The sequence below is a fragment of the Conger conger genome, chromosome 4 (genome assembly GCF_963514075.1).
Source record: "Conger conger chromosome 4, fConCon1.1, whole genome shotgun sequence".
NCBI classification, from domain to species: Eukaryota; Metazoa; Chordata; class Actinopteri; order Anguilliformes; family Congridae; genus Conger; species Conger conger.
In genome coordinates this window covers 10,125,037-10,142,639 of record NC_083763.1, presented here as the reverse complement: position 1 = coordinate 10,142,639, position 17,603 = coordinate 10,125,037, and the positions used below count along the sequence as shown (strand labels likewise).

At 44.0% G+C, this 17,603-nt stretch overlaps 1 protein-coding gene across 1 annotated transcript in view; it reads left to right on the top strand.

Moving 5' to 3' along the window:
- LOC133127727 (serine/threonine-protein kinase STK11) overlaps positions 1–11,293 on the top strand; it is a 45,184-nt gene extending 33,891 nt beyond the window's left edge. Inside the window, exons 10-11 of the mRNA XM_061240826.1 lie at positions 7,749–8,000; positions 10,226–11,293. Coding sequence (XP_061096810.1) covers positions 7,749–7,954 — 206 coding nt within the window. The 3' untranslated portion in view covers positions 7,955–8,000; positions 10,226–11,293. The remainder of the gene's footprint in view (positions 1–7,748; positions 8,001–10,225) is intronic.
- The last annotated feature ends 6,310 nt before the right edge of the window (positions 11,294–17,603 follow it).

Sequence of the window (17,603 nt, the reverse complement as noted above, 5' to 3'; positions counted from 1 at the left end):
CTAGCAGGTTCTATGAATAGCCTTGGCCGTTGAGAACGGAGCCAGACGTATTAAACTCAGAAAGTGTGAACCAATCTTTTTCTTTGTCCAAGTTTTTTTTTGTTTTGTTTTGTTAGACTGTGCTTTCAGCGGTTTTATATTAAATTAAACGGCGCTTTTCCATCGACAAATAAAGTGAAAATCCAATACGGCAATCCATTTTAGATTTGTGCCTTTTCACTAACGATAAGTGTTATACAAGTATGATTGCCGTTGTTTATTCTGGCAATTTGTGAAGGAACATGACGTGTCATAAATGGTCCTGTGCCCATTGAAGAGGTAGCACAAATGAAATGTCTTGTATAAATGGCTTATATAAAGGGCTATGTCCTGGCCCTTTTTGCCCGCAGATGTCCAGACTTGTCATGCTGGACTTGAAAAGCTAGACTCAAAATGATTCTAGGCAAAGGCATTATGTAACCCTGTGTTTACCAACGTATGAAGTAGGACAGACGAACCAACAAGCCTTGTGCAAAATGGCTGCAGGTGGCAAATTATTTCAGCATGTACGTATTCCACTGTCAACTCTGTTGCACTCATTATTTGTGAATAAAGTGGCTCATAGTTTGTTAAATGGCCTCCCCCAAGTTAGGACTGTTATACTTAAAATTTAGTCCACCTGAGGAAATCGTTTGAAGTGGGAATTTTGGGAATATAGACCATCCACTCCTGTGTCATGACTATAGAAGATTAGATCTGAGTATAGTAAGAAAATAGATCCATTGGATCTGTTTGGATCACGAATGACCCACAAGGAAAATCCATCAGCATTCTAATGCTGGTGTGTAACAATCACAACTGGTAATTTAATGGCAATGGGTTTACTGACGAAAGTGTTACTGCAAATGGATGAACCTAATCAATGATGCATTATCCTGGTACCTGCAGCGTATAGGCATAAAATGTAATAACTATTTTCTGGCAAAGGTAATTCTGCCCTCAAGTAAGCAGCAAGAACTAACAACACCGTGACCATCTGAGTTTTAGCAGTGACGTTCCTCCAGGTCCTTCCGAATTATTTTACCAAAGACGAGCAGTAGGCTGATAGGAGACTCTAAATTGCTTGTGCATGTGAGTGAACGGTGTTTGTGCCCTGTGATTGATTGGCATCCTGTCCAGTATGTATTCCTGCCTCTCACCCAGTGCATGCTGGGATATGCTCCCGCCCCCCTGAGATCCTGACCAGGAATAAGGGGAGTTGGATGATGGATGGATGAATGGATAGATGGATTTTCTTCCTGGTGACTTAGGAATCTGTGTGTGTTGGGCACAGGGCTTCTGCTGTTGCACACGAGCTGTGTGTTTGCTTCAGATGGGAAATGGCAGGGTTGAGTCCTTCTTGGCTGGTATGGTTCATCCATGTCTGGCTTCAGCCGTCAGAATAGTATTCCACCACAGCCTTAGTACTCTGCTTCCAGACCACGGCCTTTCCTACGGCATACGGAGCTGGCAGTGAACAATATGTCGCAGTTGGAAGCGTTCCGCTTCGACGTGGCGTCGGTGTGATAGTAAGTTATATATAAATGTAGACGCTCGTATCTGATTCGAGATTTTAGGCCAAACTGTGAAATTTGCGCAGAAGCTGTGAGAACTGGGAAAAAAAAAGAAAAAAAGTGTGAATAAAATTATTCTTTCCAGCACAAAAGGTTGCGGCGTGTTATTTGAAATATGAATCACAGGTGCCTTCAGAGATGTGGGATGTTACTTTTTCTATTTTTTTCAGCAGGTGATGGGGGGGGTTCTGGGATTCATGCGGATTAGTTTGGTGGCGGTGTGTTGCTGCACTGCCATGCCAGTGGGCCTCTAAAAAGGTTTTTGTTCCGATATAATCCCATATATGTGATCCTATAATATATACATTTTGCCCAATTCTTACCATGTGCTGTTGCCAAGCTGGTTAGCATGTTCGGCCGGGTCCCCACATGGACTGGAAAAGCTGGAATGTTTGGTGGATGCGGTCGTGGAAAAGTCGGTTTTCACTCCGACCCTAACAAAGCACGCCCCATTCAATAGCTAGAGCAGGGCTGCCCAACCCTGTTCCTCGAGATCTACCGGTCCTGTAGCTGTTTACCCAACCCTAACACAGCACCCCTCACTCAACAGCTAGCGATCTCATGGAGCTGCTAATGGGCACGATCAGGTGTGCCAAATTAGGTTTGAAATGAAAACCTACTGGACAGTCTATCTCCAGGAACAAGTTTGGGCCGCTTCGGTGTGTTTATGTGTTTACCTGCCAGTTCTGGGCAGGTTGCCAAGGAGCGGTTTACTTATTTATTTTTGGCAAAAAAGCAGTTTAGAAGAGAAAGGTAGCCATTATTCGAGTGCAATTTGCTCACGTAAGCGGTCTCCGCTCTCTAAGCCAACAATGCTCGGTGAGTGATCCAGCTGTACGTTTAGCCCTGCGCGTTTAATCGGTCATCCAAGGTTGCAGTATCCTCAGATGGTTTTGACCTTTTGTAGTAGTTTTGCCATCCCAAATCATTCTCAATTACCCAGTGATTTCTGCTCCGGTCATTGGGTTGCTACTGACAAAGCTTGCTGCTCAGGCAAAGGACAAATGCTTATTGGATTTGATCGGAATGAAAGCAATTTCAGCCCAGTGTAATTTGTTATGGTCGGAGAAGGTAATTCAGATGCTCTGATTTTAAAAGAATAGCGTTTATTTTTTTTTCCTGTTTAGAGGAGAACGGTGTGACGCAAGGCCCAGATTGTCGTTTTAAAGAAATGAGCATAATTGTTGAGCCCTTTGGTCCTGGTGAGCTCTGCAGTACGTCTCCTGCTGAATTCAGATGGCCATCTTCACTTGCGCAAAGAAAGAAATTATTCTGCAGAAGATACAAAGTGGAAATTGTGCACGGATCATCAGATAAAGTAAAAAGGTTAGAAATTAAAGTATTGCGTTAAAACCATAGTTAACATTTTTGCAGTTAAGCGAAATGTTTTGCAGTTTCTGTTTTTACAACTTCTACACTTTTATAGTGAATTTGTATCACGATACACTCACTTGAGCACTTTATTAGGTGTTTATTAGACTTATTTGTCACACTTATTGGTCTTCTGCTGCTGTAGCTTAACTACTTAAGAGGTTTGACACATTGTGTGTTCAGAGATGCCGCTGTTCCAATGTGTTATCACCTTCCTGTCAGCTTTGACCAGTCTGGCCATTGACCTCTCATCAACATGGTGTTTTTGACAACGGAACTACTGCTCACTGAATGTTTTTTGTTTTTCTCACCATTTTCTGAAAACTTTAGAGACTTGTGTGTGAAAATCCCCAAACCACCTTCTGACATCTGGCATCAACAATCGTTCCACAGTCAGTCACTTCATCACATTTCTTCTCAATTCTGACATTTGGTCTGAACAACAGCTGAACCTCTTGACCATGTCTGCATGCTTTTATGCATTTAATTGTGTATTTTGATAGTGTGATACAATGGCATCCCTCCCTGTATAAGGGTGGCTTATATTTGGCTTGTGCTGATTTGTAAAGCCCCCCTTTTTTTTTCTTTTTTTTTTCTTTAATCCGAGGCTATGTGTCACGTTAATTATACAACAGGAAAGTTTGGAGACTATAATTCCCATTGCATTTCCTCAGTCCCGTCTTGCTCCACACAGCAGTTTTTTATTAAGCAATTTGTCTGCCTGTGTTTGTACGTCGCGTGTCGCCAATTAATCAAAGCTAAGTACATTTAGTGGAATCCGGTTTACGCGTTGCGGAAATTGAATTCCCTCCTCTTTTGCGCTTTGTGTTTGAAGAGGAGGCACCCAAAGGGGTGATTTATGTCTGATAAATCTCTTCAGCTGCTTCCTCCATCGGACAGCTCGCTGATGCATCGGTGGGCGTTCGGGGAAGTAGGAATGCTAACTTTTAATTGTTTTGTTTTTTTTCCTTTTCCCCTCTTGTAAGAGCATGTAATGTTAATTTATCCTTCTCGCTGCTGCGTGGAAATATCACGGGCCCTCTCATTGAGAGTTTTAAAAAACGGCCTTGGGTTGTGCGTCGAGTTTGCAGACGTCCTGAAAGAACTGCTCTGGAGCTGTAGCCTCGCTCCACAGAACATACGTCATGTCTTCTCACAGTCACCTGGTTCAGAATAATGATACTCGGTCGGGGTGTATAAAGGTCCATACTCTGGTGACGTCCCTGAGCTGAGATGGAGAATTGGTGTTTAAATACTGAAGGAACATATTGCTAAATAAACACAAAGAATCCCTGACTGCTGGCTGGAATATTATCATTTAAAAATATTATTTTGGAGGCTGCGAGAGTTACCAGTGCACTTTGCACGCAGTCTGAAAACGATCATCGTTTCGTTGGCTAAGGGGGAGGCCAGTTGTAAATTAACTAAGGGGCAGTGGACTAATTAAACTCCCTACCTCTCTCCCGTGCTGTATTCTCCCTCTGTGCTCTACCCTCCTTCCCTCTCCATTACTCCATCACTTCCTCTTTTCTTTTTTGTGCGTGTGCGTATGGACTGCTGAAGAGGTGTAAAAATAGCGCGGGGCTTTTGTGCGTGTCCTGCGGGGTTAATTGAAGGCCGTGGCCCACTCCTGATGACAGTGCCGGCCTCCCACAAGGCAGTGGGCTGTCATTCTGAGCTGCTGGAGATGTACCTGCAATGGACTTAAAAAAAGAAAAGAAACGGTTTTTATTTATTTTTATGTAAGATCCTGCGGTTTGTGACCTGGTATTGATCTTTTGTGTTGGGTTCCTGCCCACACAGCCTCTCTTTTACAATTATTTCCTAAAGCATTCTCTCTATCTGTCTCTCTCTCTGTCTCTCTCTCTCTCTCTCTCTCTCTCTCTCTCTCTCGCACTTGAAATTACCGATTAGAAACTGGAGTGTTTAAGTTGCCGTGGCAACAGTGTGACTCATCTTGCCGCAGTTGGTTTGGTCATACTTACACCCCGTTTCTTTCTCAGTCTTCTCTTTTTTTTTTTCATCCCTTCTTTTGCCTCAGTCTGATTGCAACCCCCCCCCCCCCTCTCGGATGGCGTCACTGGGGAAACGGGGGTAGGGGGGGGGGTCACTCTTAGGGGAGTTTGAGAATAAGTGCTGTCGGAGAACAGGAAGTGCTGGTGTGGAGGAGGAAGTGGTGGGGTCTGAGGTGTGATTTGTAGAGCTCTGATGGCTTATTTAGGGGGAAGGCTAAGCGCTCCTGCCAGTGCTGATTACACGGGGCGGGCAGAGCGATCGGTTTGATATGTCAGCCGTGCGTGTGAAAGGCCGAGCTCCTTTCTTCAGCTGATTATAAGCTCCCCCGCGATTCGCAGGAGTTGGAACAATCGATATTAGACTCTCTTTTCTTCCCCTTTGATGTGCCTTGATAGCCCAAGGAGTTTTACGAAAATTTAGCTATTTTTTTTGTTTTGAGCGTTTAAACTCCGCTCTCCTGAACCTGAGAACTGCTTTCTTGGTTCTTGGAGTAAGCTCTTCTGTGAGTTACGGGGTAGATGTTCACGGTCGTCGTTTCTGTGATATCGCTCTGAATTTGGCTTGCGTTGCTTGTACTTCAGTGTATATTGCGGACAGGAGAATTTTAACGTCAGGATTTGGGTTCTGTTGATTTGTTAGCATTCTGGTAGCTTCACTGTAGACCGTGTATTTGGTGTTGGGGATTTTTGTTTTCCATCCATTCCACCACTTTTAAAAGAGAGGAAAAAAAAAAAAAATTGTGAAACCAGCATGCATCTTTTCTCTGAGGTAATGGTGCTACGCTCGCTAATTGATCAGATGTGTGGGTAGAACCTTCCGGTAAGTGCTGGTCGGGTTTGGGCTGCATCTGATGTGGGGGTGGTTGGATGGCGTTTTCCATTCCTTTTTCCACCACTCTTTCCACTTTCTCTCGGTTGCTCTTTCACTCTCTCTGAAACGGCGTTTAAGGCCGCTGTCATTGCCGCGGTGAGCGCGTTCGGATTCATTTGTGGAACGTGAAAGCGGCTCCCAAAACCTCACGCGTAACGTGGATTTGTGGTAACCATGGTCACACGCACCGGGTTGTAGAAGTGTAGTAACCATGGTCACGTACTACGCTGGCTTCCTATTGGATCGTTCCTTGCGGCTGTTTTCCTGAGTGCCCTCTTGAACAGCCCACCTCTTTACCGTTGACATAATTATCGGAGATTCGCGGCCGTAAGCACACAGCGGAGTCCTCTATGGGCCTGTGTTTTAGGCAGGTGCTCTAACCTGAATAACGGCCGGTCTGAAGGATGAGAAAAAAGGTTTCTGATGAATCTTTGGCCTCGGGGAAAAGGGGAAGGGCTTTCGTGAAGTTTCCAAAAGTTTGATCCAAAATGGCGCTCAGAAGCTCCAGTTCAGGTCCCCATAAATCACCTAGATTGAGATTCAGCCTGATTTCCTGTGTCAACATTGGCTGCCTTTCCTCCTGCACTGGGTGTATTTTTAGCTCCAATTGGCTGAGTGCTCACCTTTGTAATCACTCCGGTACTTTGTACTCCCCTGTTAATCCAGTGGCCGCCTTTTTTTTTCCTCTGTGACTGAGAGAGTATCGTCCACTGAGTTGTGTTTTTGTTTTTATTCATTTTGTTTCCTTACCTATAAATGTGTAACTCAAGGAAACGATAAACTTCTAATTGGTTGTCGCTTAATTTGTAAAGCTTTGGGACCCTGGGGAGTAAATGTATATATTTTTGGTTGTCATTGTTCAAGTGAAATGATAGTCATCACATTTTCCCTACAGCCGTTAAAAGTGCTGTTGAACGGTGACCCGTCGTTGCACCTGTGTAGGAGGAGCGCATAACGAGGAGGCGGACCGTGTTTGTCGTTCCCTTTCATTGCTCCATCGGCACCTACACAACCACAACGTCTCTAATTGAGATGGAAGGACCATTCCATCAGCACCTACACAGCCACAACGTCTCTAATTGAGCCACACTTTGGACCACACACACCACACTCCACCAAAAGATGGAAAAAGTCTTATAAAAGGTTAATAAAAAAAAGGATATTAATATTTAACCATTGAAGAACTCTTTAGCTTCTTGAAGTAAAGAGTCGGTCTGAAATGTGAAGAAAGTGCAAGTCATAAAGCATTTTAATTAATTTCATGAAATTAAAATTCTTCATCTGATCACTGCTTCACCCGATGAATCGGTGGGATTCCCTAGTTCTCAGTTCATGAATGCAAATTAAATATTCACAGTGCAGTGGGCTGCATAAGTCCACTGTGTTAAATATTTATTCCTACCAAGAAGCTTGTATGCAGATAAAAAACATTACTTTCTCTGCTTTATTATGGTCTTTTAAATGTGCCGTCTTTGATTGTTTATGGGCAAATATGCGTAATATTTTTGGCATAATATGACTGAATTTATGCCAAAAGATTTCCTGAGAAGCAGAAACTAAATGCGTTCAGTTCAGATTCTCACCGTGGAAATCCGCAGTCCATGTTTCCTGTTTCTGTTGCATTACATTAGTCATTTAGCTATTTAGCTGATGCTTTCATCCAAAGCGATTTACAGTTGATTAGACTAAGCAGGGGACAATCCCCCCCTGGAGCAATGCAGGGTTAAGGGCCTCGCTCAAGGGCCCGACAGCTGCATGGGTCTCACCGTGGCTTCACCGGGGCTTAAACCACCGACCTACCGGCCCCCCCGGGTCACGCGCCTGAGCCGCTACGCTAACACTGTGCCGCTGTGACTGGGGTCGGCGCCTGACGCGTCCGTGTGTCCTGTGACCCTCCAGGGCAGGTCCCGGAGGAAGAGGAGGCTGAGCAGAACGGGCAGAACCAGAACCGGGGCGCCCCGAAGCCCGTGTGCGTCAACGGCACGGAGGCGGGTCAGCTCAAGTCCAAGGTGGAGCGCCGGTCCAGCTCCTCCTCCAACCCCTCCAGGAAGGGCGTGTCCACCACCAGCAAGATCCGCAAACTCTCCACCTGCAAGCAGCAGTGACCCCGCCCCCGGCCCGGCCCCCTAGCCCAGCTCACACACTGTACTGGTGAGTACGCCGTCAGCCACCGCATTGCAGACCGTAGAGACTATGGGCCAAGTGCCCTGTCACCCATTGACCTCCTGTGGGCTTGTGGTAGCACTTTGAAACTCTGGGACACTGTTGGTGTCTGGGTCGTCTAGTCACCACGCGAGATTAGTGGTGAAATATTGAAAATATTGTCCGAACAATAACATAACAAATCGGCACATGGGGAAACATGGGAAATAAAAACCACCACCTCTTGCGACTACATGTTCTTGTGGGGAAAATACATTGACTTTGAATGTTGAGCGTGTTCGTACCATTGAGTTGAATTGACACGTGTGGCTGAAACTCCTACTTTATGCCGGAGCCCACCGCCCTGGCGTTAGCAAGCGACGCCTCTCACCGAGACCAGGAAGTGAGGTTTGAAAACGGAGCTGGCTTTGGCCGCCTGCAGTGAGTACAGGCAGAACACGGGGCGAGGTTTGCACCTCTGCTCCCCGACGGACCGTCCTGGCTGCAACGAGCTTACACACTCACACAGCTCTTTAGCAGGAGGCCTGAGCCAGCACCTGGCACTTTAGTCGCAATAAATCCTCTTATTAGTCTACCTGGGTCTCGGCAGAATCTCTGCTCTTTGCTTCTCCAGACAGGTGCTTTAATGTGTGCTCCATAAGCATAAGCAGCTAAGGCCAAAGCATTCTCGCAATGTTGCTGCTGTGTTGTGGTAATGTTATAACATTGACAAAGCATTCCAGTCACATTGTGAGGACATTTTTGATTAGCTGGGAGGGGCATTCATAGCCAAATATCCCTGGTCTGTTGTAATGAATGAGTTATATAGTTATGTAATCGCATGTATACATTCTGTAGTTTTTCCGTTTTTTTAAATAAAGAAAGCGGTTCTATTGAGACCGTTTCTCTGTGTGATTCACCGCTCAGTATAAATGGTTTGAGAGTGGGACTTTAATTGGCTTCCGGCATTTTCTCTCTACCTCCCTCGCTCCCTCACTCCCTCCCTCCCTCCCTCCCTCCCTCTCTCTCTCTCTCTCTCTCTCTCCTCCCCTCTTCCTCAGCCCCCTGGTTTCACCTGCTCATTCACGTCCCCTCTGCTCACCGCGAGTCATTCATGAGAATTCGCTCTTAACAGGTTCACTCAGCCTACTCCAATGCCCTCCTCCTCCTCCATATGAAAACCCCCCCACGTGCTGATAACATTTCTGCGCAATTAACACCTTTACAGCTTCCTTCCTGTGTGTCACCGTCATGGATTCTTATGGGTTTTTTCCCCCCCCTCTGCAACTTACCAGAAGCGCTTATTGCCCTTGACATTTTAAATCAGAATCTCTGATTGCAACAGAGGGCACCGGTCTTGAGCCATTCCCGTGGTAATTTCCGGCCTGTGCCTAATCCGGTGTGGCCGGTGTTCGTATCGGAAGCCAGGCGGTGGAGCTCCGTGCCGCCGGTCCACCAGCACTGAGCTAGCGAACGGGCCTTGGCCGGCCCAGGAAAACCCTCTCCCTTCTGTGCAGTAAAACGTAGGGAATTGGCTTGGCGGAGAAATCAATTCTGATGCGGAGGGCGAACATAATAAGAGCCGTAAAGCAGAGCGGAGAAAGAGTCACTATTTTAATAAGATTGAGCGCTATTCTGTGTGAGTCACGCTCCCCTCCCACGCATTCTTCCAGTGCCTGGGACCTGGTGCGTACAGAGGAGAGAGGGAGGAGAGAAAGAAAGAAAGAGAGAGAGAGGGGTAATATCTCTGTGAAGGTATTGGAAACACGAGGGAATGCAGCTCCATTGCATGCTCTGAAGCAGGGGTGGTTGGGGGGAAGATCCAATCAGTATTGATTTGTGTGGGGAGTGACTCACCACACGACTGAGTGCCCAGGGCGGCCCAGGATATTATTTCTCTGATTTAGAGCCCTGCAGTTTGAGATGCTGCAATCCCCGCTGCCCTTCTCAGGTACGGGGCAGTTCCCGTTGTGGGGGTGGATGCTGACTGATAGGCTTGTGTCTGGACCCACCAGCCCTGGCCTGCCTGCCTGCCTCAACACGCCAGGCGGGGGTGAACAGACACCTCACTCTCAGCTGGAGTACCAGCCCCTAAACGCTGCCCCCACACCCCTATTACCCCTCCTTAGCAATGGGCCTCAGGAGTGCTGGGGAAACTCCCCCTGCGTTCTCAGTGCACTGTACCAAACGCACGTCACTAATCTGTGCTTATTTCTGCTTCCTTCCCCTGACAGGTCCCCCCCCTCCTCCTTTATTTTTCCTTTTCTTAGATTTGTTTTTGGGATATCCTGAGCAAGGACGAAGAGAAGATTTGTTGTGTTTTTATTTTTTATTTTTATTTTTATTTTTTATTCCCTAACTTAATGGACACATTATTGAAAAAGGATGCAATACCAGGAAGTGCACTACAGAGTGGAATTTTCTTTTTGTCTTTTCTTCATTTTTTGTGGATTTTGTTGAGCGGACGTGAGGGAAAGGAGAAGTGGGATGTGGAGGCTCTGACCGGCTCAAAATGGCCGCCGTCCCCGGCCCATGTGCAGTGTTCTCCCTGTACCCCCCGGGACTCTTACTGTACGGATGCCAGACCTTACCGTTTCGTTTTTTGGAGATCTTTTTATTTTCCAGTTACTACTTGCAGTAAAAAAAAAAAATTAAAAAAATAACAAAAAAAAAAAAAAAAAACCTGGAAAAAAAACCACGCACAGACACATTGTGATGTGTTAAAAGAATGATATTGCTAATGATAATTACAATATTGATAATGATGAGGGTAATGATAGTTACTATAAGACACCCAATTAAAACTGCATGCTGTACGGGCTAGGAGAAAGGGAATTTTAGAGTGCGAAGGTCACCAGTTGGACTTGACCCTTTCCATCCAGGGACGTTTTGGGTTTGGTTCCTTTCCGTTTTTATGGTTTTATGTACGGTTTTGTTTTATTGTTTCTTTTTTTTTTCCATTGAATATTTTTTAAATTATTATTTATATAAAACACATCCCAACCAGACCAGATTTTGGTTGTCTTTTGTGATTTTCTTTTCTTTCTTTTTTTTTTTTGTATTTTCTTAGAGATTCATTATTTGCATCCTGTCTTTATCCAAAGTATAATTTATTTTGGAATAGTAAAGAGTTTAACCCTTTATACAGGGTAAAACATACCATGATGTGAACCTGTTCGGTTAGCATATTGACTTTTTTTTTCTTCTTTTTTTTTTTCTTTTGCACGATTACCGAACTGAATTTCAAGTTGTGTTGCTGTTGAAAGAATTGTGTCATAACTAAAAGATTATATCCCTCTTTATCAGAGATTCTTATTTCTGCCTGACGTTTCCTTTAAGAACAAGGAGAATGTGTTCTACATTAGTTATTTAGCTGAAGCTGCATTACAGTTATTTAGCTGACACTTTTATCCAAGGCCACTTACAGTTGATTAGACTATTGCCCCCTGGAGCAATATGGGGTTAAGGGCCTTGCTCAAGGACCCAACAGCTGTGCAGATATTACCGTGGCTACAGCGGTAGCCCCAGCAAGATCGAGGGACACAAGATCGTGTTCCTCCTCAAGCACCCCTGATGCAACCGATCGAGCCCTTGGTTAGGTGCATCAGGTGCGCTTGAGATGGAACGCTTCAAATACCTGGGTCTGGCTGGGGGTACCTGAGGAGAGATTTGGGAACCACTCCAGTAGAGCACGGGTAAACAAGGGCCAATCCATTTCAGGATTTTGTGCCAACTTCTGGTCTTAATTATTTACTTGACTCAATCATATCTTATCTGAAATGGGTATAAGTACCGGCTGCAGACTGGAAGTGTGTCCTAATGATTTTACTGTGCTCAAGTACAGGCTTGAGAACCAGGGTCATTTATAGAGCTGTCAGCAAATTAAAAACAAGGCGGTTGGTTGGAACAGACCACTGGGTGGGCTTGCTGGCCTCTCAGGTCAGATGTACCAACGTCAGGCACACAGGGCTCAGGTGACTTCGGTCACCTCAGGTTTTTGAATCCCTCCTGAGATCCCGACAGGGTTGACAAGAGTTCTGTGGACGTGCCGATTTTCCACCCTTCAGAGCTCACGGTGTCATTTAATTGTGCAGAATATTGTTTCCTTTAGGGGGACGTTCTACCCTTTAAATTTCACCGTCTCGTTTACCTGACAATTAAATTGTTAAGATCTTGGTGTGGGATGTTGAATTCCGCCCCAGAGCGTTTTCATCGCTTTCAGGTAGATCTTGGGTCCGTGCCGCACTTCACTTGGCGAATATGAAAAGCGTGCTAACGTGCTAATCTGCTGGTGAATCCAAGTACACCCACCGACTCTTTACATTTCACATAAACATTCCGCAACGATGACCTCTGACCCTGCACACAGTCGACTCGTACACGTTTGTCTACACCTGGTCTGTGACCTAATATCTAGCCAATGGGATTTTTATACATTGTCACTTATGTAACTATTTTAGCTCTGCGGCAAGGTGGTTCTTTATTTTGAAGGGATGTATTACAGCTAGCCAAATTCTCGTCTTGGTATGGAGCCAAAAATTGTTGATACTCTATGAAACACAGGCAAGCCTCGCCCACACGTTTTTTCATATAACAAAATTAAAACCTGTAAAAGGGGTGACATATTGACATAAAATCTAATGGACTCCAGCTAAGGACTCCAGCATCTAAGGGAGTAGCCACGATTGGCGACCTAAAGTGCCACTTAAGAAACCTTTGCATTTACTCTCATTTTTCACCAAGGTGGTTTTACCAAATGTGCCTCAGCCATTTCTCCTTTCTCATAAACCTTGTTTTCACAATGTCTGGAGCCAAATGCAGGACTTGGAATGGAATACCAACAATTGGATGAGGAGAAAAAAAAAAACCCCAAAAAAACCTCAAGGTAAGTAACAGATGATCACTGCAAGCAATTTCAGACACCCTGTTAACAGGGCAAATACTTCATGTTGGTACCCTTACCAAGCACCCACAATGTGGTCCATAAGTATTTAGACGGTGAAACATTTTCTTTTTTTAATCGTTTGGCTCTGTACTCTGGCACATTTGATTTAAAAGGAGACCATGAATGTGAGGTTAGACGTGAATTATACATTTTACATTTTAGTCATTTGGCAGACGCTTTTAATCTAAAGCGTATAGGTTCTTCCACAAGTTAAAGCATCACATCCATAACTAGTAAAATACAGAAAGTGTTGTTCTAAACATAGTCATCAAGTGCAATTTTCTTTTTCTTTTTTTTTGGGGGGGCGGGGTTAGACAAGAGGGATAGGGATATCAGAAGGATAGGGAGTGTTTAAGGACTGCTTTTCATTTCATTTCAGTGTTTGCATCCATATTGGCTGGACTGTTCGGGAGGTACAGCCCTTTTTATACGTCGCCCCCCCCCCCCCCCCCATTTTAGGGGAGTAATTGAACAAATGTATCTTTGTCATATGTAGTGGTTGGTTGCATATCCGTTTCATTCAATGATTGCCTGAAGTCTGTGACCCAGGTACATCAGTAGGTGCTGGGTGTCTTCCTTGGTGATGGTCCACCAGGCCGGTACTGCAGCCATCTTCAGTTCCTGTTTGTTTCTGGGGGTTGTTCGCCTCCTGTTTTGTCTTCAGCGAGTGAAAAGTTGGATGACTCATTTTTTTATTCAAACTCAAACTACCCTGGACTTTCTGTTCTTCAGGCTTATCGGAAGGATGTGTATTGTGGTCTTCCCTTTATGGTAGACTTTGACATACAGTCTTGATGGCCACATCCTGAGTGATGTTCTTGATCTGCTTGATGGACGAAAGGGGGTTTTTCCATCACGATTTTAAAAGAAAATCTTCTTCGGTCATTCACCACAGTCATCTGGTTACCGGGAATAGGCCCGGAAAACGGAACTGAAACTGAAGTGACCGGCATCTGGTCGTGTCTGTCTGAATGCAATGAATGTCAGGCTGTCATCGAATGCAATTTATTTCATTTGTCCTAGTCCAGAGCCGAAAGTCCAGAGCCGAAACTAAAACCGTGTCACTCTCCAAATAATTTTGAGCAGTTTCTGAATGTGATTAAGAGCAGCGTTTCACATTCAATTCAATATCTTCATCTCATTTTGGTGATCATGAGCTATGGTGTAGCCATTAGTGACATTTCAACGCTCTCCCCCAAACAAATTATGCATTTCCCCTTTGAAAGTGACAGCAGTTACTATTTGTAAATCCGTATTAATGATCAAGCCTATGATCATGTTATTGCATAATGGCATCTAGCAACTTGCAGTGACATGTTCCAGTCACTGGTGACATCCTTTAAAATTTGGGAAGAGGTGGGTCCTGTGTACACGCGCTGTACGGCTACTCTCCACGACCTGTGACGAACACTCATTTTGTAGTACTGGGGTTCTTACCGCTTGTTTTAACGGGAAGTTTTGTGACCGACGTTTTGATGGCTGGAATCGTTAATCCGGGTTTGCAGCCATTGTGAAGTCTGAATCCTGAAGAGGCTATTTTCGGATTATCTGTTGGCACGCGTTTTTTGAGCGCTTTCCAGCCGTATTCCACTGATCTACCGTGACTGACTGCTCTGAGGCTTTTTAACCCTGTGGTCTCATTTGACATGCGTGGAGCGTCTTTGGCGGAGATGGTTTAATTCAGCCCCCCCCCCCTACCCTTCCCCAGCATTGATAGGCTTTGATGGTATCCGCTGATTCTGCCATGGGCTCCCCAGCTCTCCTATAGGAGGGATCACCTTGACTTTGATCTGTGATTCTGAATGGTATGCGGTCGTGGGGGGGGGGGGGAGGGGGTGGTGGAGGTATGGAGGTGGTTTGGGGGGGGGGGGCAGCCTTTGATCAGCCCTTGTGTGCTCCGTGCTGTGACGGTCTTGCAGTTGTGGACCGGGCTTGAGCGTTGTATTGATCAGGCATTTCAAATCAAACTGAACCGGGGGGGGAGAGATCAAACGTGTTCATAGTTTCGCGCCTACCTGCCACCACTTCAAAGGGTAAGGTCTTTAACAAAAGGAAATGAGTACCCGCTCTACGCTGGAATTGGCAATTGAAATGTGATTCAAATGGCCACAAGACCCAATTGAATCTTTTTAATCAAATATTGTATGGGTGGCATCACATAGCAGGTCATTAACAGGCTCACCGCCTATATTCCTAGGGGGTTTGATATTGATTTTGAATCATGACACGACAACAGTCACACACATTTTGGGGTCACACTTTAAGGTTCATTAATTTACATTAACTAATGTCATTGTTAACACAAATGAATGATTTACAACTACATTAACAAAGCCGTCCAGATGAACTTGTCAGTAGTTTGTTCGTTAGCTACATTAATTAATGTCAATTCATGTAACATTTTTGCTTATTTGCTTGCATCCTATGGTTATTGGACACCTCCAGAGAGATGGAGGCGCAAGATGGTGGTGATAGTGGGATCACTAGGGTGTTATCTTTATTACATTTATATAGCACATTTTTAGACACTCAAAGCGCATTACAGTGATGAGGGGGCCTCAACCTCTACCAATGTGTTGCACCCACCTGGGTGATGAACGGCAGCCATTTTGCATCAGAACACTCGCCACACACCAGCTGAGGTGGGGATCTTATCATGATTGAGGCTTGGTTCTAGCAGATGTACAGCAAGCATCATCACAGACACAGTTAATGCTTCATTCTTTTATTTACTGATTGGGGAAAAAAATAAAACCCAAAAATAAACGCATACACATTGTTTGGTCCCTCAAGGCTCAATAGATCCAGGTCAGCAAAGGAAAGCTCTACTTACTTTTTTTTTTGTTTGTTTTTGTTTTCTGTCAGAAACAAGCATTTTACTTCACAAGCAAGAATACAGAAATAGATTTTTTTTTTTTTCTTCATGGAAATATAACTCACAAAAGTTTATCGGCCAGCATGGCATGACTCCTAAAATAAATATAGAATCCATAAGATACAAAAACCCTAAAGTACCAATACTTTGTTAATTTCTGTGTTTTGTTTCAAAAACAAATAAAACTGCATTGACAATGGTACTGTCGATTCTGAACGGTATATCTGGGAAAATGTTTTCCTAAAACTGTTTTCACATGCAAAACTATGCACAGTCATGTATCAATGCATTGGACAGGCTATTTGTATTAGTACTCGTTAGTTTACAATGACCAGTATTTTATGTCTAACATCTGAACGATGTACCTACTTATGTAGCTAAGATAAAATATTTTCATACAAAATAGGTGGACACTTGTAGATAGCAGGAAAACAAAACTAGTTGAGATTTCAAAGATAATTTACCGCAGTTTGCCCCTAATTACGTCTACATCTAATTCAAGACATAGACTAAATCTATATTTTGCAGCAGGGCAACGCTGTGCTTCTGTACAAGAATAAATCGATCTTTATACAGATTAGTTCTTTGTTAAATGTATATAACTGGACAAATATTTTCATACCTCTAAGCCATTTTATTGTAGTGTCTCTACAAGACGAATGAAATGCACTTAAATCATCTTCAATTCTTAAAGCCGGTTCTAATGTCGGGTCTGTTCAGCTCAACAACCAGGCTTACATGAGGTTTAAAGGTCATTGTAATAATTACTGTGGGTTGGCTGTCAACGATTTCTTTAAAAATAAACTGAGACAAAGAAGCAGATTATTATTATTATTACTATTTTGAACCATACTTTTTAAAGCTCTGCTTTCATCAACTGATGATGGCAACTTCCCATTCATAACAAAAGAGAGGTTAAAATGTGGCTGACTAGTCACTTCGGCAATAAGCTTTATCTGCTCATAAGATCTTCGAGTGGTTGTGCTGAGCAGTAACAGGCACAGGACTGGACCTTGTGCCCCTATTCTCCACCTGACCACAACTGAAACCTAAACCTCACACAACGGTGTTAAAGTTAGCAAACCTTAACATCCAAATATTTGCTTTATTAACTCTGTAAGGTGCTCTGTCTCTTCTATGTCACAAATTCTCAAAATTTCACTTGTAACTCTTCAGTTCAATTGGCATTAGATTGACAGATTCCATTCATAATGGCGAGCTCTTCCTGGTTATAAATGGAAGAGACAACTAGCTTTCAGACTGTAGACTACACTGCAGCCAGTTCTCCGTAAAACATCCAGCTAAATCAAATTTATTTGCACACGTAATTCCAGTCTGGAAGAAATGGCTCTTCAAAACATAAGAGAATGATCCAGCATCAGTGAAAAGAGAATGTTCAGACTCCTATTACCATGAACAAATGGATGTTGACATGTATTACTGAACAAAAAAAATCCTAAAATGAATCACGCCATCTTCATTTCCAAGCATTTTACAAGATGGTGAGTCTCCTTCATTTTACATTCATTGGAACCTAAGAACCTTTGATCTACCAAGGAAGGATTTGCCATTTATGCAAGCAAAATGGCCCGACACTAGCCTTCATAGCCTGTTTATGTTTCCGGATGTAAGGCAGATCCCGTGAATTGTAAATGATGGTCATTGTAAAGAAGTATTTTTACTGATGCTTCATAGGAAGATGTTGGGTATAAAGCTATGTGCAAGTACATATAACCCTGAATGGGCACATCGGCACTGTATTCCAATGAGAGGTGGAATTTCCTAAAGCTAG